Source organism: Squalius cephalus, assembly GCF_949319135.1.
Source record: "Squalius cephalus genome assembly, chromosome: 13".
Taxonomy (NCBI): Eukaryota; Metazoa; Chordata; class Actinopteri; order Cypriniformes; family Leuciscidae; genus Squalius; species Squalius cephalus.
Genome location: NC_137134.1, coordinates 6865332 through 6887504, shown reverse-complemented (window position 1 = coordinate 6887504; position 22173 = coordinate 6865332). Strand labels below are relative to the sequence as shown.

The 22173-nt window shown below is 37.1% G+C and overlaps 2 protein-coding genes across 7 annotated transcripts in view; both read left to right on the top strand.

Moving 5' to 3' along the window:
• The window catches only part of LOC307169207 (uncharacterized protein), a 157102-nt gene that overhangs the window by 124760 nt on the left and 10169 nt on the right, over positions 1-22173 (top strand). For 3 of the 6 annotated variants that reach the window (XM_079889691.1, XM_079889688.1, XM_079889690.1), the window contains one exon: positions 5061-5274. In XM_079889691.1, coding sequence (XP_079745817.1) covers positions 5156-5274 — 119 coding nt within the window. In that variant the 5' untranslated portion in view covers positions 5061-5155. Of the gene's footprint in view, positions 1-5060; positions 5275-10564; positions 10654-22173 lie in introns of all 6 variants that reach the window. The other 3 variants (XR_013823067.1, XR_013823068.1, XM_079889689.1) reach the window with 2 other exon arrangements.
• sox2 (SRY-box transcription factor 2) lies at positions 8123-9776 on the top strand. The gene has a single exon (XM_079889800.1). The coding sequence runs from the start codon at positions 8379-8381 to the stop codon at positions 9324-9326; it is 948 nt and encodes a 315-aa protein (XP_079745926.1). The 5' UTR covers positions 8123-8378; the 3' UTR covers positions 9327-9776.

Below are 22173 nucleotides of genomic sequence, written 5' to 3'. Positions count from 1 at the left end.
TGCAATTTATACGGATCTATTATTGCCGTTACAGTGAGCAAGTGTTCTGTTATCTATCCGTTCATTATGAGGGTTGCTGGAGCTCTGTTTCTGTACCTGTTCTCTGTGCTACAGGGCCCGGATCGGGCTTTTTGATAGCACCTCTCTCTTGTGTTGGTGTCTATAGTCTTTGATTAACAGGCACGTGGTTTCAGAGACTCTTTCAGAAGCGTCCACCAATTCTTGTTTTATTTTGAAATGTATTTCTTACTTCTGCTAAGTCTGTAATTATTGGTGTTTTAGGCTAACAAACTCACTACTACTATTGCTCATATTTAGGGTTAGGGATTTCGAACAACCCCCCCGACTTTAAGTATTAAACATTGCCAAGTAACTTGCCCCGCAATTTGTGCGACGGACATAAATGATACCTTGATGTATGTGGCTTGTTGAGGAAAGGTTTTGTTCTAAGATACTGGTCTTAGAAAAGTCTGGTTTAAAGCTACACTGTGTAATTTTTTAAGTTGATTCTTAGCAAAAAACACTTTGTTCTTTCAAAATGATATGTGCTCATTAATGTGTAATTACTTCTACCAACTAATCAAGTATTCTCGTAAGCGTAGAATCTGCCATTTAGAATACATACGAGCGACTCGCTCGAATGGCGGCAGCCATGTTGCGCCTCCATCTTGAAAATACATTAGCTAAAGAGGGACATAGCTGGAAATTCAAGCTTCGCCTTTCGCGTTTTTACACTCAGTGGCACCGTGACGAATGCGAGGGGGAGATTACTCGCGACTGCCGGCAGATTTGAAATAATAATAAACAATTTCACCACTAGATGGGAGAAAATCCTACACAGTGTAGCTTTAAGGAGGGACCTGGACTTGAGGGAGGGCTCTTTTAATGTAGACTAGTTTATAATCAACCCTGAAAATCCCCTAGCAAACATTGAGAACGCTGTAACAATCACATAGCAATGTCCTGGGAGTGGGAATCAACCAGAACATGTTAGCATTTTCACAACAAGTTCAGTTTCCATTGGATTAGCTGTTCACACCTTTGATGTGGCCTTTTTGACATAGACAAAGTCATCTAGAAACCACTCATAAATGCCCTAGCATCCACCGTGAACACCCAAGCAATGAAACAGCAATGCCTTTGGTTTCTATTCGGTTAGTTGTTCACTCCTTGATGTGGCTTTTTTGACGTGGACCACCAACTAGCAACCATCCAAAACATCCTGAAAATGCAACACCATAGCAAAGTCCTGGCAGCCATTCAGAACATTGTAGCATAATTGCGTCCATTTCCATTGGTTTCCAGTGGGTTAGTTGTTCGCACCTTGATGATAGTGCTGCATTTGTTGTGTTAAGACAATGAATGGCTATTCAGATATCAGGCCGGTTGGTAAATCCAGTGTATTATAAGGCACCGGAGTGTGTCAGCTTAGTGTCAGGGCACTCTATATTTCCAAGTCAGACACCTTTTAATTGAATTCAACTGGAGCGAGACAAGACGGGTAAATATAAGCCATATGTTCTTTGCACCTTATTTGCTGAAGGTGGTGATTTCAAATAATGACTTCTGTGTTGTTCTGGAGGTTGAGCAGAAAAACCTCCAGTTTTCACTCTTTCGTTTCATGTTCCTGATGATGAGGCAAAGTCATTTAATTAAACATTTTAAAAGCAGGAGGACCTTTAAGGTCCTAAGACAACTCAGAATACCTAGAACAATTAGTATGCACGCAGACCTGTTATTCACTGCTCTGCAAATGTCTTTGCGAGTCTGACCTTTGAGATGTTCCTTAATAAAGGTGTTCGATTTTTTCTTCCTACTTAGAGCACATACATATAATCAAAATAAAGTAGAACTTATAGCTCTAAAGCATCTCTCTATACTGGTAGCCTGAACCGTATCCACAGCCTATGATGTTATTCTGCAGATAACGGCGCCTGCATTTCCTCCTGACCGTATGGGAATCTCAAAGCTTTCATCACTTGGTCTTGGCTCGTGCCTTTAAACTCAAGGAAGTGCTTGCGATACTTTGAGGCCGTGTTCTCCTGTTGTTAAACTGTTTTCAGGATGTTTAGTCTAGATCACACACAGAGAAGTGATAATCTCAGTGAATGACATGTATTTTCTGTCATGTGAATGGAAAAACATCCCACACACAACATTGCAGGCCTTGAGTTAAGCATGATGAGCGTTGAAACTCTGAAACATCCGTCCTGTCTTAGGACTTACAAACCTGTCTTGGCATTTTATTTAGAAAGGTGATGGATTGCCTCAAGTGGATTATGATCAATTTCCACCAAACCAATTTGGTGTAAACTGTCTGGCACAAATCTAGGTAATATGTCCCAATGAATTATTTAAATGTATCCATTTAGCAGGCACTGTTTTATCCAAAGCAACTTAAATGATTTATTGTGCTTTTTATATCTATTTTTCTAAAGTTATATTTTGCTAACCGATCATTTTAGGACCCTTATGTTTTTTTTTCAACTGTGACCCTTATGACCCTTTAGGACCTTTTTTTTTTATGCGTTAAAATAAATATCTTTGCCTTTTCATGACAATTTCCAGTTTCTCAATTGTCAAATTTCCATTTTTTTTTTATAATAAAAAAATAAAACAATGATATATTATTTAAATGATATATAATTTAGTATGTGTACACCATGGTTGTATTTTAATTTTATTTATTTTTTTTCTGTAGTTTTTAAATAAAGTAAAAAAAAAAAAAATCTAGAAATTTGACCGAAAAATTGTGTCAAACAATTTTCACTCAGAAATTGCTAGTAAATTTCACAAACATTTACACACACACACACACAAAGCCAAGTAACACTGAATTAAATGTGACATTTTTAAGTAATAAGACTACAATAGTATTTTCATGTAAAATGTACTCAATTTTTTTACAGTCTAGGCTTAATTTTCTTAATGAAAAATAACATTCCATGTACATTTATTGTGATTCTGTGCTGTTATCCAAGCTAGACCTTTTGAGATCATACATTTTTGATATCTGTTTGCATGCACAGACCACACACACACACAAATGAACTTATTTCATAAATGTTATGCCTAGTACGTGAATTACGCAATCTACTCCAGTTTTCTTTTCAGATTAAGCAATTTGTGTAACATGGCCACAAGCTAATTTAATAACATAAATGTTATTATGGTCCATTAATAGCACATGGGGAGTGTCTGGTGGTCTAGTCCCACTGGAGCTCTGTTCATTCAGCATTGAAGAAGTTCACACGGAGGTTCACTCGGGCTGTGACTGACAGGTCTCGAACCCTGAAACGCTTCCCCTTGATTACAGATTCAGCGGGGCCCAAAAGGAAGAGCACAGGGGTCTAAAGTGTCATCCTCCCATTAAGCTCAGCTTGTGTAACCATAATGCGCACAAAATAGCAGTGAGAACACACTCATGCATATGGAAATGAACGGCCATTCATTCGTACATCAGCGATGCAGACCGACTCCATCTGAAACGCATTAGTATTCTATGACTGAAGTGAACAGACACACAGAGATTCGCAAGTTTTGACTCATTTCCACCATTTGTTTAATGGTAGTTGAAGACATCAGCCCGTCACTTTGATTGTAGCCGTAAGATCAGTTTAATAAGGCAATCTGTGGCGAGGCGGTAAATCTGTTAATCCTATTACCAATTAAAAAGGAGGATTTTTTTTTTTTTTTTCAAAAATTATTTGACAAAATTATATTACTGTTATTTTTGTTTTGATTACTATTATATCTGTTCTCTTTCCCTGCACCTTTGCAGGGTCATTAGTCAAGGTAGTATTTTGATTGAAGTCATTATTGCTTTTCTTTTGTAGCAGCACCGTAGAGATTAACACTGAAGCATGTTGTATGAGCAGACAAAGCCTCCACAGTCAGTGCAGTGGATTACTGTCAGTGCGGAGGTATAGGAGGACGAGGCAGCCCATAATTCCTAAAAGGTAGACAAACACACAGCCACCAACCAACAACTTTCCCCGCAGAGGCCTTTTGTCTTCCCCTTGTTCCTTTCTACCCCAGCGCCCTGTCAAAACTGATAAAGAGCGCTGACCCGACCAGAGCCCGAGTGTGACACCGACACCGAATGTGGCCCGGATCATTGCTTCAAAGCATCCTCTTCAATTTAAGCTCCCGTTGCCGGATATTTGAGATCTTATTATGTAATTGGAAAGAGCAATTGCAAATTCATAAGTGCATTAAATACGTGCAATAGTGGAGAATGCATGACCACTGCTGTGGAATTTGTCACTGTGTACAACTGATTTTCTGAACAGGAATTAGGATTATGTGAATCCATAATTGTCATTGTTTTTTTACTAGTATTTCATCATGGCTTATTTAGAAATTTTACATTAAATACCTTCACTGTGAAAAAAAAATGCTAAGTGCAATCAACTTGGATGATTAAGTCATATCAACTTAAATTGCATTAAACTGGCTTTAAAAAAAAAACGGATCTTGGATAACTTGTAAAAAAGGTGCTTAACTTATTTTGATGGTTTAAAGCAATGCAAAAACAAATGTTGTCATAACTCATCATTTCTTACAGTGTTGATTGATTATGAAAAGGAATTATTTTTATTATTATTATTATACATTTAAATGTATTTTTGCAATGGTTCTTGTTGCTGTTGTTGTGATAAATATATGGAAGCAATGAATGTTCACCGGCTATGCATGACATGGCAGTGTATTTTTCTGAAGTAAAATCTTTATCAAATAGCCATTCTTTGCGTTTGAAAAAAGCCAGCCCATTACCTCACGACTGCTTTTGTTGGCCCTTTACAAGAGCGAACAAAAAAACTGTTATTCAGGAGAAGGCTTTAGATTTTTATTGTTGGTGGAGCTCGCAGTGTTATTGTATTAAAAAGAGCCATCTGGGCCAGAAACAATGGCTTGAAATTATCTCTGAATACCCAGTGAAAAAAAATATATAAAGCTTTCTCCTTCTCATTATGTTTTGGTGGGGGGTTTGTAGACTATAAGTGACTTTTGTTGTTCTTGATGCATTCTTCTTCTTTTTCAATCGGCCCCTTTTTCAGATAGTGTGGAGCTGTAGAGGGACTCAGGCGGGCGAGTGTAGCCGCTCTGCGAGCACTCTGTGCGGGCGAGCGTCGCGAGTGGACGCTGGTGGATCATGAGAGCGGGCGCTGGAGGAGAGCGCGCCGGGGAAGAGCGTCTGCTCGCCGGCTCGCGTCTGAGGATCCGCCCGGGACGCAAGCGGGACTGTGGATGTGTCAGTCAAACTGTAACTCTGTAAGTAACTCTGGTATTATGGTCTGTGCGTGTCTGTCTGCCGGGACAGGATATTAATTAGCGATTCTAACGGCTTTAAATAGCGTGTTATTATTTTAAAATGTTGATTTAATACAAGCTGCATTATTTATTCAAGCTATTTGTGTATATTGGCTACACACAGATGTCTACTTGTTGACTGTTCGCTGCGGTTTGGAAAACTTTTAGGGGGGAAAAACGTCATTAATTTTTAAAACATTAAAAACATTAATTTTTAAAATGTCTGTTCAAATAAAGTAAAATTAACACACACACACACAAATTGTGTGTATCTGCAAAATTGCGTTATGAGAATTACAACAACAACAACAACAAAAAACATCTAACGATGAATGTTATAATCTGTTATTATCTGCCAAATTTCAAATAAGCTCATAATTTGTAGCCTATGTGTATATTAATTGTTTAATTTCTTCTTTTTTTTTTATGTTTTAAGTTTCTGATTTCGGTCCGCGTTTTTTCTGAAATATTAAAACTGGATGCCGTTATCATGTTGACAGAAGAAGCCTATATAAAGTAGTGTGTTATTTGTCATATTTTGATCTGCAGTCAGCGCGGCCCCTAGTGGAGAAAACACACACACACACACACACACACGCACACGCACACACACACACACTCTCTCTCTCTCTCTCTCTCTCTCTCTCTAATTAGTATCTCCTAATTTAAGACGTAATGCTTGAATAATTGTAACTCTCACTTTCAAAGAATGTTTTGTGTTTGTTTTTGTGTACATATAAATGTATTAAGATGGACTGAATTTGTTGAACGCAAACATAAAATAATTGACTGAAACATTTTTGGTAGTTATTTTCATTTATTCGTTTAGATCCCATGCTTTAGGTTAAACGTATTGTTAGGATAAAAATTATGCAAGAGATTAGATTTTTTCAAATCAGGGTTGACAGATTACGATTGTTCTATTTATGTTGCTTTTTAATATTTTTTTTTTATTTATTTTATTTATTTAGTAGGCCTAATTCTTTATTTTAAAATAAAAACATCTCAGAACCAATCAGTTGATATCATTAAAATATATTTTAGTTAACATTAAGAGACTTGCCTCTTCACAACTATTGTGAAGAACTGTGACAATTAACAATTTAGCCAAAGCAGGAGCCACTCTGGGATGTTAGAGATTCCCCGCTGTTCTACACATTTCCATAAGCAGATTAAGGCACTCAAATGCAGATCGAGAGAGAGAGAGAGAGAGAGAGAGAGAGAGAGAGAGAGAGAGAGAGAGTTGCATTAGAATGGCGCATCGTGTTCAGATTCTCACGTTCTTAGAAGTTGAAGCTGAAATGGACTATTTGTTTATTTATTCATGCATCCATCCTTCAAAAGTGCATTTCAGAATCGTTCACATACGTTAGGCCCCTATATCTTTGTATATTCTGTTGTGTTCGCTCTGTGTAATTTAGGCTATTTTGTATTCAAATTGTATCGCGTAGTTTATATTTTTAATAAAACAAATTTATGGAAGAGTCTGCGTAAATGTGGTGCTTGGAAATATTCTGAAAGTGTCTACGATGAGCCTTTTCATGTATAAATATCACCACAAGAGGACGCTATTGAAACATAATAAGATCTGCTTTCGTGCATTGTAACAAAAAAACAAAAAACAAACAAAAAAAGAAATCATCCGGCGTGTTTTTCCTGACATTAAGCCTGTTTGGATATTAGTTCCACTTTTTTTCGTGTTGTCGAGAAGCCTATAGTCAACTTCTGCTGAAGAATGAACGACTCTTAACTCTTGAAGAACAGTTATTAGTTAATATTCGGGTTTAATGAAAGTGTCTGATTATCAGGCTGTCCTGTTGGTGGATGTTATTTTGAAGGAGGTTCTGCTGAATAAACCCTCTTGTCACTCTTCATGGAGTGGATTGTAATAACACAAATCCTCCGAACTCAGATGGTCAGTGTAGTCAGCTTTTGTAGTGCTTTTGTTCAGGGTGATGTAATGACAACAGCCCAAACAAAACTGCCTGTTTGTGATGATTGACGGCTCTCCATTTTATAATTCGCATTACGCTTGAGCCAGTTGAAGTATACTTTATAAATAGCCCACAGAAGTTTTACCACATATCATGGATATTGTTTCAAAAAATGGGAAGAAATGAAATAACAGTTAAAAAGTTGAATAAATGCAGTTGTTTATTAAAGGTACGAATAATACAAATAACAACCGCGAGATCACCAAATTAATTATAACTATAGGCCTATAATATTAGAACGAAATGAAATTGTACATTTGTATTTAACACACTTCTACGCCTTTTAGAGTTTTAAGAAATATTCAAGCAAAAGTTTGTAATAGTATAAGACTTTACATGATGTTTGAGCTTTAACTAAAAAAATTTTCTTTTTTTCTTTTTAATTGTTTTGAACAGTCTGTTCATTTAGACGTTAATTTATGTATGATATATTCTCAAAACAAAGCGACGAATCCAAAAACTTTTCACACAAAAAGCACAACTGTGTTCCAGTGTTTGGTTTTAGGATCTTAAGATCATCCGTCCTTGTAGCAAATATACTTTGATTAGAAAGTCGTTTGTGTGAAATATTCTCACTTTAGTTCTTTCTCTGATAACACACACACACACACACACACACACACACACACACACGCACAGTGCTCATTGGTGGAGAAGTGCTGCCTGTGGCTCAGCGCTGCACTGCTGACCGCGCGTAACCCCGCCCCTTTATGCAAATCCAAGAGACACACAGTCGTGGCTGAGGGAGCAGACGCGCTCTGATTGGTCAGCGACAAACCCATTTATATTCGCTGACAGTCGCTCTATGAATGGTTGTCTATTAACTTGTTCAAAAAGTATCAGGAGTTGACAAGGGCTCTGGCGAGGAGGCAAACCGAGTTTGTGTCGATTCCTCAAGACTGAGAAAAGAAGTTTGTGGAAACCAACAGGACCTAGCGCTTACTTCCTCAGCAAAGTTACCAGACCTGCTAAGGTAACTTCAGCAGCCTCCACTTTTTGGACTTTTTGTTTTGTTTTTGTTTTTTGTTTTTTAACTGCTGGTGGGGAAGACTTTCATAAACTCGTTTTTAAATGTACAACATGATGGAAACCGAGCTGAAGCCCCCGGCGCCTCAGCCTAACACGGGGGGCACGGGGAACACCAACTCCTCAGGAAACAACCAGAAAAACAGCCCGGACCGGGTCAAGAGACCCATGAACGCCTTCATGGTGTGGTCGCGGGGCCAGAGGAGGAAAATGGCACAGGAGAACCCCAAAATGCACAATTCGGAAATAAGCAAGCGACTCGGGGCCGAGTGGAAACTTCTGTCCGAGAGCGAGAAGCGGCCGTTCATCGACGAAGCCAAGCGCCTTCGGGCTCTCCACATGAAGGAACACCCGGATTACAAATACAGACCCCGGAGGAAAACCAAGACCCTCATGAAGAAGGACAAGTACACCCTGCCGGGCGGGCTCCTGGCGCCGGGCGGTAACGCCATGGGCGCCGGTGTGGGTGTAGGGGCCGGCTTGGGCGCAGGGGTCAACCAGAGGATGGACAGTTACGCGCACATGAACGGCTGGACCAACGGGGGCTACGGCATGATGCAGGAGCAGCTCGGTTACCCGCAGCACCCGGGGCTCAACGCGCACAACACGGCGCAGATGCAGTCCATGCACCGCTACGACATGAGCGCGCTCCAGTACAACTCCATGACCAACTCGCAGACCTACATGAACGGATCGCCCACCTACAGCATGTCCTACTCGCAGCAAAGCACGCCGGGAATGACGCTGAGCTCCATGGGCTCGGTGGTCAAGTCCGAGTCCAGTTCGAGTCCGCCGGTGGTCACGTCGTCCTCTCACTCCCGGGCCGGACAGTGTCAAACAGGGGACCTGCGGGACATGATCAGTATGTACCTGCCCGGGGCCGAGGTGCAGGAGCAGAGCGCGCAGAGCAGACTGCACATGTCCCAGCACTACCAGAGCGCGCCTGTGCCCGGCACGACGATTAACGGCACGATCCCACTATCGCACATGTAAAAACAAAACAAAACAAAAAAAATGAACTTTTCTACACTGCTGGACTCCTTTGGACTATTTTTGTACAGAACACTTTTTTGGGGGAGGGGAAAGTTGTATAGAGCTCAAGGAAAGAACACAAAACTTTTGCTTTCTATTTAAAAAGGAACGGTAGGAACTCACAGTTTGTCGTTCTGTTGTTCTTTTTTTTCTTTGCCTTTCTTTGCTTTGCTTTTTTGTTTGTTTTTTAATTCCAGAAGGTGTATGCGATTTGGAAAAGTAGAAAAACGGGGGGAGAGAGTGAAGCAAATGTTTTATTATTGCAATCGACTTTTTTTGTACAGTATTTATCAAAGAAACATAATAACAACCAGATGTAATGTTTGTAAACAGCAAGGAAGTTACGTTTTTATAAAAAGGCAATTGTGGAACAACAACAACAAAAAATAAAAATAAAAAAATGAAAAAAAAGAGAGAAAAATATGGCACAATAACTGATGTTTACTGCTTCAGTATATGCTCCAAAAATTCTGCAAACGCTGAAATGAAAGAACGGGATAAAAAGAGTTTCTCACTGAAGGTACATAGTAATAAACCATTATAATTATTATTATTCTATTATTACGTTCTAAATGAGAGAACAAACAGAGGCACTCTCGCAAGGTTAGACCTTTTTATTTGATTTGATTCTTTTCGGTCTCCCACTCTTCATCTGTTAGGTATATGAAGTTTGTGTTCTTTATTTTTCTCATGGTTTGTAAAATTTTCTGTACATTTTCTGTGATATTTTAAGTTTTTATTTTAAAACTTTCATTTTTCGTAGTTGTAAAATGTGGCCTGTACGCAGTTGCCAACGCTCCATGTATATATTTTAACTAATAACATCATTATAACAGTTACAATCTGAGTTTTTTTTTTTTTTTTTTTTTTTTCAATATGCAGTTTGAAATGAATAAATTTTTGAAATTTGGATATTTGAAATTGTTTCTGGTTTTGATTTTATTTAACATTTGGCTTGATATACGGTCACTTTAATATATGCATTCACAGTCTCTAACTCAAACACAATATTATGAATTATTTGTCTTGATAAGATGACACACTTACACATGGGTGCAGCTCTCTGAAAGTAAGTATATTGGATTTGAATGTGCAGAATTATGACAGCGTGTTTATTGGTGTTGATTCCAAACAAATGAAATGTTAGATGTTATTTAAATGAAGTGAGCATTAAGTTAACACCGTCTCTATGTTTTTAGTGGAAACGAGGACTAAGTTTCTTGCCTGTAAATCTCTGCTCTGCTCGGGGAGATAAAACGGCCCAAACGAAATGAAGACGCACGTCAAGGTAGTCACTTACTTTATAACTTTATTTCACATTTTTATAACAGTGCAAGAATTTATTTATTTATTTTTTGCGCGCAGATTTTTTTAACACGATGTTTTTTAACAAAATTTTCATCCATTTCAAAAATAATATTTAGAGTTGCGTTTTTTGGATTGTGTTTTTCAATAGCAATTATATTGTTGATTATAAAACAATTCACATAAATAACTAGGCTGTCCTATAATGTTATATGTTTTGTTTTTGTTTTTTAAATATATATATATATATATATATATATTAGATGCATATTGATACAAAGTTCAATTTGGATGTTTAAGTCATTTCAACTTAAATGACATTAAACTGACTTTAAAAATGAGTTGAATCTTGTATAGCCAAAACAAGTTGAAAATTGCTTAACTTACATAATGTTGTCAAATTATTGATAATGTCATTTTTTACAGTGTGGTTTTTAAAATAATAAAAACCGTTCTGAAAATTCGATTTGGAGTTTTTGCAGAATGAAAATAGAATGACAGTAAAGGCGTCTCTGCTCACTTCACGTTCACATTAATGTTCAGGTTTAGTGTTTGACACAGCTTCGAGAACATGCTGCTGGTTCTTGTTGTGGGATGAGATGATGGAGATGAATGAAGTGTGTGTATATATTTCTCTGGTAGATGAGTGTGTATCTTGCCAAGGCAGCGAGGCATCTCTTACAGCGGGTCTCGGGGGAGAACGGCTCACATTAAGCGTTGAATGAATATTTGACGAGGGCTCATTCCGACAAACGTGTCCCTGCCGGACTCTCAAAGGGTCAGGGAGCACTGCTTGAATCCATTATTTATACAAGCAGAGGAATTGGTTGTAATGGCTGAATCTGTTTGATAAACTGGGAATTTAAGTGAACTGGAAACGCGTCTAAAAAGGAGCGTTCCTAATGGTTCAGTGTGTAAAGAAACTGTTTTTGCTGAAATGTTGAGATTTAAAGGTTCATTGCACATACATTCAAAACAGGGTTATGTATCCTAAAAAATATTGCAGTTTAACGATGGAAGTGATGTACTATTGAAGAACCGATATTTGTAACCACAGATTGACAGCTGAAAATGCTGATTAAAATAAGTGTTATGATTGGCTTTTGATGATAGACACATACACTTATGGAAAAACAGAATGCGTTTAGGAAAAACAATGTATGAACCGCAGCGGTTTGTGGGATTAGGCTAGGCTATCAAATAATAGGTTGAGACATAATGAGACGAATAAATAATGGCATCTGATTTTCTGTTGGGAATGCGTGGTGGATTCTGTTTAAGAATAATAACATGAAAAGAGATGTTTTGTGTGTGATTTTATTGCCTAGCTATATTACGAAAATTCATTAGAATGTGCTTTTGTTGAAATCGCTCGTTTATCGGTAGGAATATTATATGGGATGATGGGAAAACTGCTGTTGTGGAGAGGCAGATAGCCTATATATGGAGAGCAACAGGTGCTAAGCGCGCGCTCGAGGACTCAAAACTCTCATCTCTGAGAAACCTTTTTAAAGATTTTATCAGGTGACAGACAGTAACACGGACTATTTTTGAACATACTTACGGATTTAGGCCTAACCTAGCACCACACTAACTCATCCCTACAAATGTAATTTATGATGTTTTGTCTCGGCAAAACAAGTCTTGACGATGCCCATTTCATTATAATATGAGCAAATATAAGTGGAATAGGGGATTACATATATGTGGCCGATTGACCAATGGGAAAAGCTATAGAATAAACCTCTACTACTACAGCTGTAAAAAAAACAAAAAACATTTTGTTGGTTTAACTTAAAAAAAAAGCAAGTTACCTGGTTGCCTTAACATTTTGAGTTCATTGACATTATACATTTGAGTTAATACAACAAAGAGATTGGTTTAATAAATAGAAACTCAAAATATGAGGTTATCTGAACCACATTAATTATCTTAGTTGATTTGACAGAAGATAAAAAGTTATGATAAATATTTTTTTCAGTGTTCTAATACGAATACATATTGTGGTTATGTTATTAATAATAGCTCATTTTTGTTGTTGGTTATTATTATAATCATAGTAAAATAATATATCAGTATATAGGCTAACAGTTCATTAATCATTTATTGATTTTATTAAAATGTCGGCTTTTAATCATCATAAAAACATTGTTGTTGTTATTATTGTTGCGGTTGTAATAATTATTAATCGGTTATTTTTAGGTTATCCTCGTTATTTTAATTCTACAAAGAACAATGTAATGCATTACATGCATAAATGACTTAAATTGTAAACATCTTTCGCGTGTGTCTTTGTGTTTAATGTGTTGTCTGTTGTCTGAGAGTGAATGGGTGGAGAAAGGCGCAAACTATTTGGAGAAAGTAATAAGTTGTTTCTTGTGGCCGTGTTTGCGGGAGGGGGGCCAGTGATGGAGGGGGACTGGGCTGAATTGAGGACTGTCAGAGATGTCTCTCATTGGGTGAATGATCCAGTGCAGGTGCAGGGAAACAGGGGGATGGGGGTCTCAATGAGACCACACACTGTCAGCCAGCACCACAGCGGTCTCGCGCCGCGGCCCGAACCGAACCTGAACAAACACCGCGGCGCGTTATTATTTCTAAGCTTTTCATTTATTTTCATGAATCCAACAAGTGCGTTTATATGACCAGTATGAAAGCAGGTGTTTTCCATGTCATTGCTTGTTTGTGTTGATATTCGTTTATTGTTCTGTCCATTTGAGTCACCATAAAGAAGTTCTATATTTTATAGATAGCGATCGTTTGTTTACGCGCGCGCGTGACATTAAACAGTCTGAAAACGGATGGATTAAAACAAACCCGTTGTTTAATACCACTGTGCATTCTGTCATAATTTTACCCATGATCCTGCTGAAGACTTTGGCACTCAACTCCAATTCAACTTCCGACAACTGCTTGTCATCATATTCACGCATGCCAGTCTTTTTTTCTTTCTTTGAGTCTTTGTTGTGCAAAGTTACATTTTAGTAAGAGCCTCCTTGTTTGCAAATGCTAATAAGACATTTTCCTCAAGAACCCTGTTTATCCCAGAACATACTGTTCAAAGACACTAAAGTGCACACACACCTTTTAATGTTTGCATGCAATTATATGTTCATATATTTAATTGTTTGTATTGTCTGGTGCGTGTTTATACATCAGCAACTTTGATTTGCTACATTTGTCAAACCTGAAAAATGAGTTTGATGCGGTCTTGAACATAAACTATTTGTTTTGTTACAAATGCACTCGTGATTAATGACAGGATAATTGGTGCTTTTTCTCGACATCATTGTAAATCATCATCTCGTAATTAATAATGTGGATTGGGTCTTTGCAGAACAATCCAGCCTCATGGTGGAGAGATCTGAGTTAGAAAATTGAGTTTTATCATCATCATTAAATGTTTCATATGGCCAGACAATGAAAATCTTTCAGTGTGCATTTGGACAGTTGTTCTGATTTGTCGTTGATCTTCATGCACGATTTCAAATGTAGATTCAAAGATTCAAATTCAACAATTCTGAGCTCTGTTATAATTATAGCCTATAGTTTACGCGCGTTTTTTTAAAAATTTTTTTTATGCTGATAACGGATCGAACAGTTCAGATCAATGAATCTATGCAAGCAGATCACATGTGTCAGTGTGCAACAGATGACACCAGTCCGTGTGTTTCTGTCCTGTATCATTATGCGGGGCAACAAGTTTGACCATATGCGAAGCTGAGGTGCGAGTATTTCATCCCACGCGAGGAACAATCTGTGCTTTTATACAGCAGATCAGTCACAGCAATGCGGATCCTTTTAATGCACCACTGAGTCTCAGAGACTGGGATAGACGGGGGATGGGGACACTGCACTAATATTAAGCTGGAGGAAAGTGTTTGTTAAAATTTATTGAAATAAAATTTGAAACCAATTTTGACTTATTTTTCCGTGCCTTATCAAAATTGCATAAAGGCTTTAAAAACTAGCGATTTTCGTTCGTTCGGATTTAGAACATTTGCATGGTTTAAAACTACTTGTTTTTTTTGTTCGTATAGCAGCAAAAGCTAGGCTATATATATATATATGCAACACTTTTAATTAACACAAAGAAAATAATTTTAGTTTTGGAAGGATTTTTAAAGCTCAGAAGAAGAAAAATATATCCGGAATAATTATTTAGCGAATACAAAGCGGTCACTACGATTTTAATGTGAACTAAATGTGGATCGAGCTGCGGAAACGCATCAACTGCTTTTCCTGAAGTTTTTCTTCAAATATAACGACATGTTCAAAATGTATTCGTTCTTATTCCCATTTCCGGAAATATCATCAGGTGAATATCCATGACGCACTTTTTGCATGGATGATATCCAGCATGTGAAATCAGTTTTTTTTTTTTTTTTTTTCTCCTGGTTTCCCAGCATTAGGTTTGGGGGCTGTTAGGAGGTTGTCATTAGCTGACCCTCAGAAACAGCAGAGCATTGTTCTCCTCATTCCGCCAATTTCAAGCTTCACTTGTACATAGCATATATGTTGATTAATGACACTAAAAGCAATTGGGTCATCCTACTTAAAAAAAAAAAAGATCATATTCATCAGCAATTACTTTAAATCTGTTATTTGCTGGTAAAGTGTGTCATTAGGCTTGATTTAGACAAGAAGTTCCTAAAAGCTGAAGATATCAAGGAGCTAAAATGGATTGATGAAATCGGCGATTGGACAAGAATAGGAAATGTTTTTTTGGGGGGGGGGGGAGGTGGGAATATTCCCAGGGACTCGTTTCTCTTCTCAGTTTTGGATCAAGCAGGCGTATATGTGTGCTTTCAGAAGAAAGGGTTTGTCTGGACGTTGAATGGCCCATTATGTGTCTCTGGTCACCCCCGTGTCATCTGAATGGAACGCGTGGGCTTGTTGACAACTAATTTTCTCAAAATGTTCACATCTGTGGCTCTTCCTGCCCTAAAGGTGTCTGCATGACGTGGACTCCCCAACACTTTCACTTTTATTCGGAGCCGTTAAATCGAATCGAATCGGCTGGAGATTCGATTCGAATTCATAAGCGTTTATTAAGAACACGTTATTTAAGGATCGCATTGTTTCAAGTCCAAACGCTAAATTTCAGTACTGCACTGTTAAAAAAAAATGATTGCTGTGATTATTTATCACAACTTAAATTTCAACATTAGAATAAGAAATAATGTGTTGTTTCAACTTTAAAAAAGTATGTATTCGTGCTTGACTTAAAATATTAAGTTTAGTTAACTTTAGTTAAGTTAGATAGCCTATTTAATTTAAATCTCAACAACCTTTAAGTTGTTATTGCAGCAACTAGTTCTTTTCGAATGGAAAAGTGCATTTATTATTCCGTTTGTTAGTTGTAATATTAGGATGACATATTAAAATAAGTCGTAGTCCTCAAATAAAGCCAGTACAGAGTATAGAGCTTTAAAAACAACAAAAACAACAACAAAAAAGACGCTTCTCATTTTAGGTCACCCCATGCCTTGCATGAGTCTAATTAATTCTCAAGTATGGTTAGTGGGTCTAAAATCTTTGAATGGCCCCTGTGCTCTCGTCAGAGACCCTGCTGGAATGTAAAGTTTTTTTTTTTTTTTTTTTTTTTTTCTATCTTTCATTCAGTCTCAAAGAGCTACTCCAGCGTTCCCTGCAAGTGACGGAATGCCATGCTTTAAATAGGACACACGTTTGGAGCAAAAAAAAAAAAAAAAAAAAAAAAAAAGACAGTTCGATATTATGCATAGCCTATTTATAATTTTTAGCGCACGAGATTTCGTTCGTGTGTCAAACGTCATAAAACGAATACGTGAAGAGAGCTGCCAAATATGTCAAGTGGTGTAACCATCAAGCAAAAAGTACTAAAATAATCAAACTACAATTTTTCTTGCAACTTGAAAACACGTTTAAAAAAAAAAAATCATGTGTTTTGAATATCAAGTCATCTGACATGAGCGAAAAGTGATATGCCACTCATAAATACTGCATGTTGGTTATAGCCTACCACATTAAATGATTTAAGAAAAATTAAAACAACATTTCTTCACATATTTTGTCTTCTTCTTTTAATAAGACTTCTTTGAAGAGTTGCATCACCGATTCATCCTTTGATTTAAGTGCCACAAAAATATCAGTATCAATCCTCAACAGGCATTATAGAAGTAACCTATTATTCAAGCTTTTTTTTTTTAACGCATGCAGGCCTACATCTAATAAATAAAGTTTCTGACATCCGCCAGAATTTAGGAGATTCTAGACCCGTAAATGCACGTTTAAAATGGTTTCCATAAACGAGAACAGCCTAAAATCTGCCCAATAGGGTGGCGTGCCGAAACGCGTGATGCGAGTTAAAAGAGTGTGTTGTTGGCTATATGCAGTGATACGGGAGCTGCTGAAGTGTGTGTTGCCCGGTCAGGCCATTTGATTGTAAATAAGAGAGTTCACACGCCGATCGAGTGACTAGAGGGAACAGGCAAACCATTTGAATCAGGTGCCTATCTCCCTATCGAGGAGATCAGAGCTCAGCCAAATGACATCTCCCTCTGAAAAGCCAATCTAGTCGCAGGATGAGATTTCACTGTCTTTGCGCTCAACCCGCCCAATTAACATAAGAAACACAGCGAGTCCCATTAAAACACGCAACAGTTGGTGGGCAGTTATGGCATTATCTGCCAACAACCCAAGTGCTGGGTTCCCTCTGGGCAATTGTGTCCTAACAAAGCCTGAAGTGCCACTTTATTTCCTATTGATTTATTGGTAGAACTTGCATGTTACACACTGCTCATGTATATATAATTAATTACTTTATCAATAGCAAGAACAGTGTGTAATTACAAGGTTTTCAAGACATAATGACATAAGTAGCTTACTTATTAGTATAATTCATGTATGATGAACACTGTTAACACTTAAACACCTAAACTGATTAAACAATCAACATTTAATTAATATGACATTTATTTATATGGTAACACTTTACAATAAGATTCATTAGTTAACATTAATTAATGTATTAACTAACATGAACTAACAATGAGAAATGCATTTGTTACAGTATTTATTAATCTTTGTTAACGTTAGTTAATACAAATGCAGCTGTTAATTGCTTGTTCATGTTGGTTCACAGTGCATTAACTAATGTTAATACAACTTTTGATTTTAATAACGTATTAGTAAATGTTGAAATTAACTAAGATTAATAAATGCTGAAGAAGTATTGTTCATTTTTAGTTCATGTTTACTAAGGTAGTTAACTAATGTTAACTAATGAACCTTATTGTAAAGTGTTACCATATATATATATATTTGCAGGTCAATCTAGATAGCAGAGCTTTTTGTATTGATTATGTGTCAGAGTCATTTACGTTCTATTGCTTTCTGTAGAATATGACATGACCAGCTTTTTGAAATGGCACCTGTCAACATATTATGAAGTTCATAACTCAAAAGATTAATGTGTAATGACAGCTTGTGCTGTACAGTTTTACTATATCATGTGATAATGACTCTAAATATTCGAAGTCTAAGATGCGTGATCAATAACTGTGTATTTGTAGATCTCCATAAGAGGCGAGACAGGGGTTATTGAATAACCCACGCATGGGATAAGGAAAACAGGACATGTACAGACACTTTTATTAATCTCATGTCAGTTTTCAAGAACACCTGGTTAAATCTTGGTAAGATGCGGAAAGAAACCAGTGTTGAAATAAAGTTCATTGTGACAGCTGAAATGTGATCTGAATGGTCCGATTTTTAGTGACTGATTTACCAAATTAGCAAAAAAACCTTGTATTTCATACTTGGTTTCTTATTAATAGGATGTTTTACATCACCTTTGATGTGTTCAGCCTCTTTTTTTCAACTTTTGTATCATCGCTCGGCAGATTATAGTAAAGTTTGCGCCCCTTTTCAGCCTAAGCAGGATAAGCTTGGAGTGGCCTGTCACCGTGGAAACTGCCAGAACAATTCAGTTGAAGTTTGAAGAGGTCAGCTTGCAGGGTCAACAACCCCAGCCTCTGCCTGTGCCAACTTCTGTTGAGCCTGGGACTTTTTGGGGGAGCGCGAGCTCAACCTAACCCTGGGTGGTAGGCAATTCTAAGACTGATATAAATTTTTTGAGTCAGTTTGCGGACTAGGCTCTCCAGGTGGCCTGTGAAATCGATTTTAACCCCGTGACCCTGTCTTGGAGAAGCACGGTTGACAACCTGGGTGAGAATGTAGCCGGGCCTGACAGATTTGCAGCTCTGAGAGTAAAGAGAGAGCGCGAGGGAGGTGGAGGGAGAGCCCGAGCATCTCTTCAGCGCTTTAGAAGTGGTCATTAAAACCTTATTAAAAGTTGGGATGGTTGGGAGAAGAGCTGGTGAACATGTGTACGGCCTCACAGACTTCACTGACTCGGGGAACTTCAGTGTCCGAGTCTCAGAAGCACAACAAGTTACTCTGAAGTTGATGTTTAGTTGTTGTTGTGAAATGTGGAGAAAAGGAGTTTGTAACTGTAGTGCTTAGAGGATTACGTTAAAAAAACTTTAAAAACGGTTTCAGTAGTACAGGAACAAGATGTGAAACAATTTGCATTAACATGATTTTAGTGTGAAAAAAACGACACTTTCTAACCTTTTATGTGAAACTTTATATCCAGCTTTACAACTTTGTATGACAACATAAAACCCTAAAAATGACCATACAAAATTACGAGTGACTTTACAACCCAACTCATGCACATGTTTTAACAGAAAAAAAGAAAAAATATATATATTTATTAAAGTGCTTTTTATATTGTTAATCTTTGAGAACGCGAAGGATGAGTCTAAATCATTTCTGTAGTAATCAACATTATGTTGAATCAGAAGTATTGTATACTGACAGAAGATGTAACATGTAAAGAACTAACGATTTAACGAGGTACCGATTTCGTGTATGAATTCATACAATGTGATTCGTACAGAACCGTATGATTTTTAGGAAAAAAACTTAAGGCCCACCCCTAAACATAACCATAGTAAAATGTTACGTATATCACATAACATGTTATGCTATATGTTATGTTATGTTATGTTATATGTTGTTATGTTACATTTTATGCTATGTTGCTATGTTATGTTATGTTATGTTATGTTATGTTATGTTATGTTATGTTATGTTATGTTATGTTATGTTATGTTATGTTATGTTATGTTATGTGTCGTGCTGTGTCGTGTTGTGTTGTGTCGTGTCGTGTTATGTTATGCCATGTTGTGTGTTGTTATGTTATGTTATGTTATGTTATGTGTCGTGTAGTGTCGTGTTATGTTATATGTTTTGTTGTGCTATGTTATGTTTTGTTATGTGTTATGTTATGTTTTGTTATGTGTTGTTATTTTATATGTTGTGTTATTTTATGTTATATAACATAACATAACATATAACAAAATAACAACAGAAACATGTTTTTGTTGTTATTTTGTTATATGTTATGTTATGTTATATAACATCATAACACAACATATAACATAACAACACATAACAAAACATAACAACACACACCATGGCATAACACAACACAACACAACACATAACATAACATAACATAACATAACATAACATAACATAACATAACATAACATAACATAACATAACACAACATAAAATAACAACACATAACATAACAACACACAACATGGCATAACATAACATAACATAACATGACACAACACAACACAACACAACACAACACAACACAACACGACACAGCACGACACATAACATACCATAACACATTATATAACATAACATAACATGACATGACATGACATGACATAACATAACATAACATAACATAACATAACATAACATAACACATTATATAACATAACATAACATGACATGACATGACATGACATGACATGACATGACATGACATGACATGACATGACATAACATAACATAACACATTATATAACATAACATAACATAACATAACATAACATAACATAACATAACATAACATATACCATATATGATCTCCGTGCCCGTCACGTCGAGATGGAGGATTCATGTCTACTCGCTTTCAACAAGGCCAAACTACATGTGGCCCTGAAAATCTGAGTCAACCTGTTGTGTGATTTGAAATGATTTGGGCCGGTCACAGAGGAGATGGTGTGATCAAAGGAGCGACTCACACACACAGATCTCCTCTCGGGGGCCGACTCCATCTGTCACGTTTAACAGACTGAGGCTGTCCGCCGGGCACTCAGAGAGAGAGAGAGAGCGAGAGAGAGTTAGTGCCAGACTGTTGCTGATTGTATTTGATTGCGTTTGAGTGCTGCTTCGACGATGGGTCTAAGAGCTGGTATCATCCCACTCTTGTCACATCACGGACGACACAAACGGGAAACACTGCACTGAAACGTTTGGAAAGTCTTAGGAAGGCCTCTCTGCATTTGGACGAGATAATACTCAGAGAAAGCCAAGTGTGTGTGATTGTTGTGTGTGGTTATGATAGAAGTGAACCGTGATATACTCATAGCTCGGGTGCAGAACGTCTTGTCTTTACTCCTGTTAGGAGTTCAAGCTGTTATTACACCGTCAGACTCGCTCCTGGATGAAGTGAGTGACAGAATGTTTGCTGGGTGTGTGTGAGTACGTAGGCTTGTTTTCCTCAGAGTAATGTCACCTTTGCCACCAGTTTTAGATTCATTAGCCGTGCCTATAGAGTGAAAACCCACATGGCCTTCGACAGCACATTTCCAGGGTGAACGTGTTTCTATGTAAACTTTGCTCCAAGGTTTTGAGTTAATGGAAATGTGGCCTTCCGTTTTCACAGCTCAGTGGTTATTGATGTTACGAACATTAATACCATCTTTACAGCCATAAAGACTGATCTGAGTTCTGATGAATAGCAGAGGAGGAATTTTCTGAAGACAATGTGAGACAGGACTTGATTCGATCCACTGTGAAGCGGTTGGATGGTAAAACTTTTCTCTAGGTAAAAGCTCAAATATTGATCTTTTATTTTTAAAGAATAAGGCCAGGAACACGTATTTAAAAAGTAAGGGAACAGATTCATAAGTTAACGTTTCTTTAACAATAAGCTAAAAAAAAGCAATATAGGACAGTGCTATATTATTGTGCTCTCTCTCTCTCTCTCTCTCTCTCTCTCTCTCTCTCTTTTATATAAACTATGTATATAAAGATATTGTTAATACAAACTATATCAAGTTAATAAAAAATGTTTTATATACATAAAATGTAAATTTAAATAGCATTATGTAAAAACAAAAATTCCATAACAGAAATAAGACATTTCAAAACAGACATTTTCATGAAGAGAAGTGCTAGTATCTAGTGCTATATGTCAGCTAATAGTTGACGCTGGTGAACAGATGTGTCATGTCATAGCTGTGACTATATTGGATATTTTAGCATGTATATATTCATTTTATAATATTACATTCAGCATGTTGTTATGTTATCCAATATGGTATATAGGATTTTTGGGGCCGCTTATGGCTGAGTTGGAGTG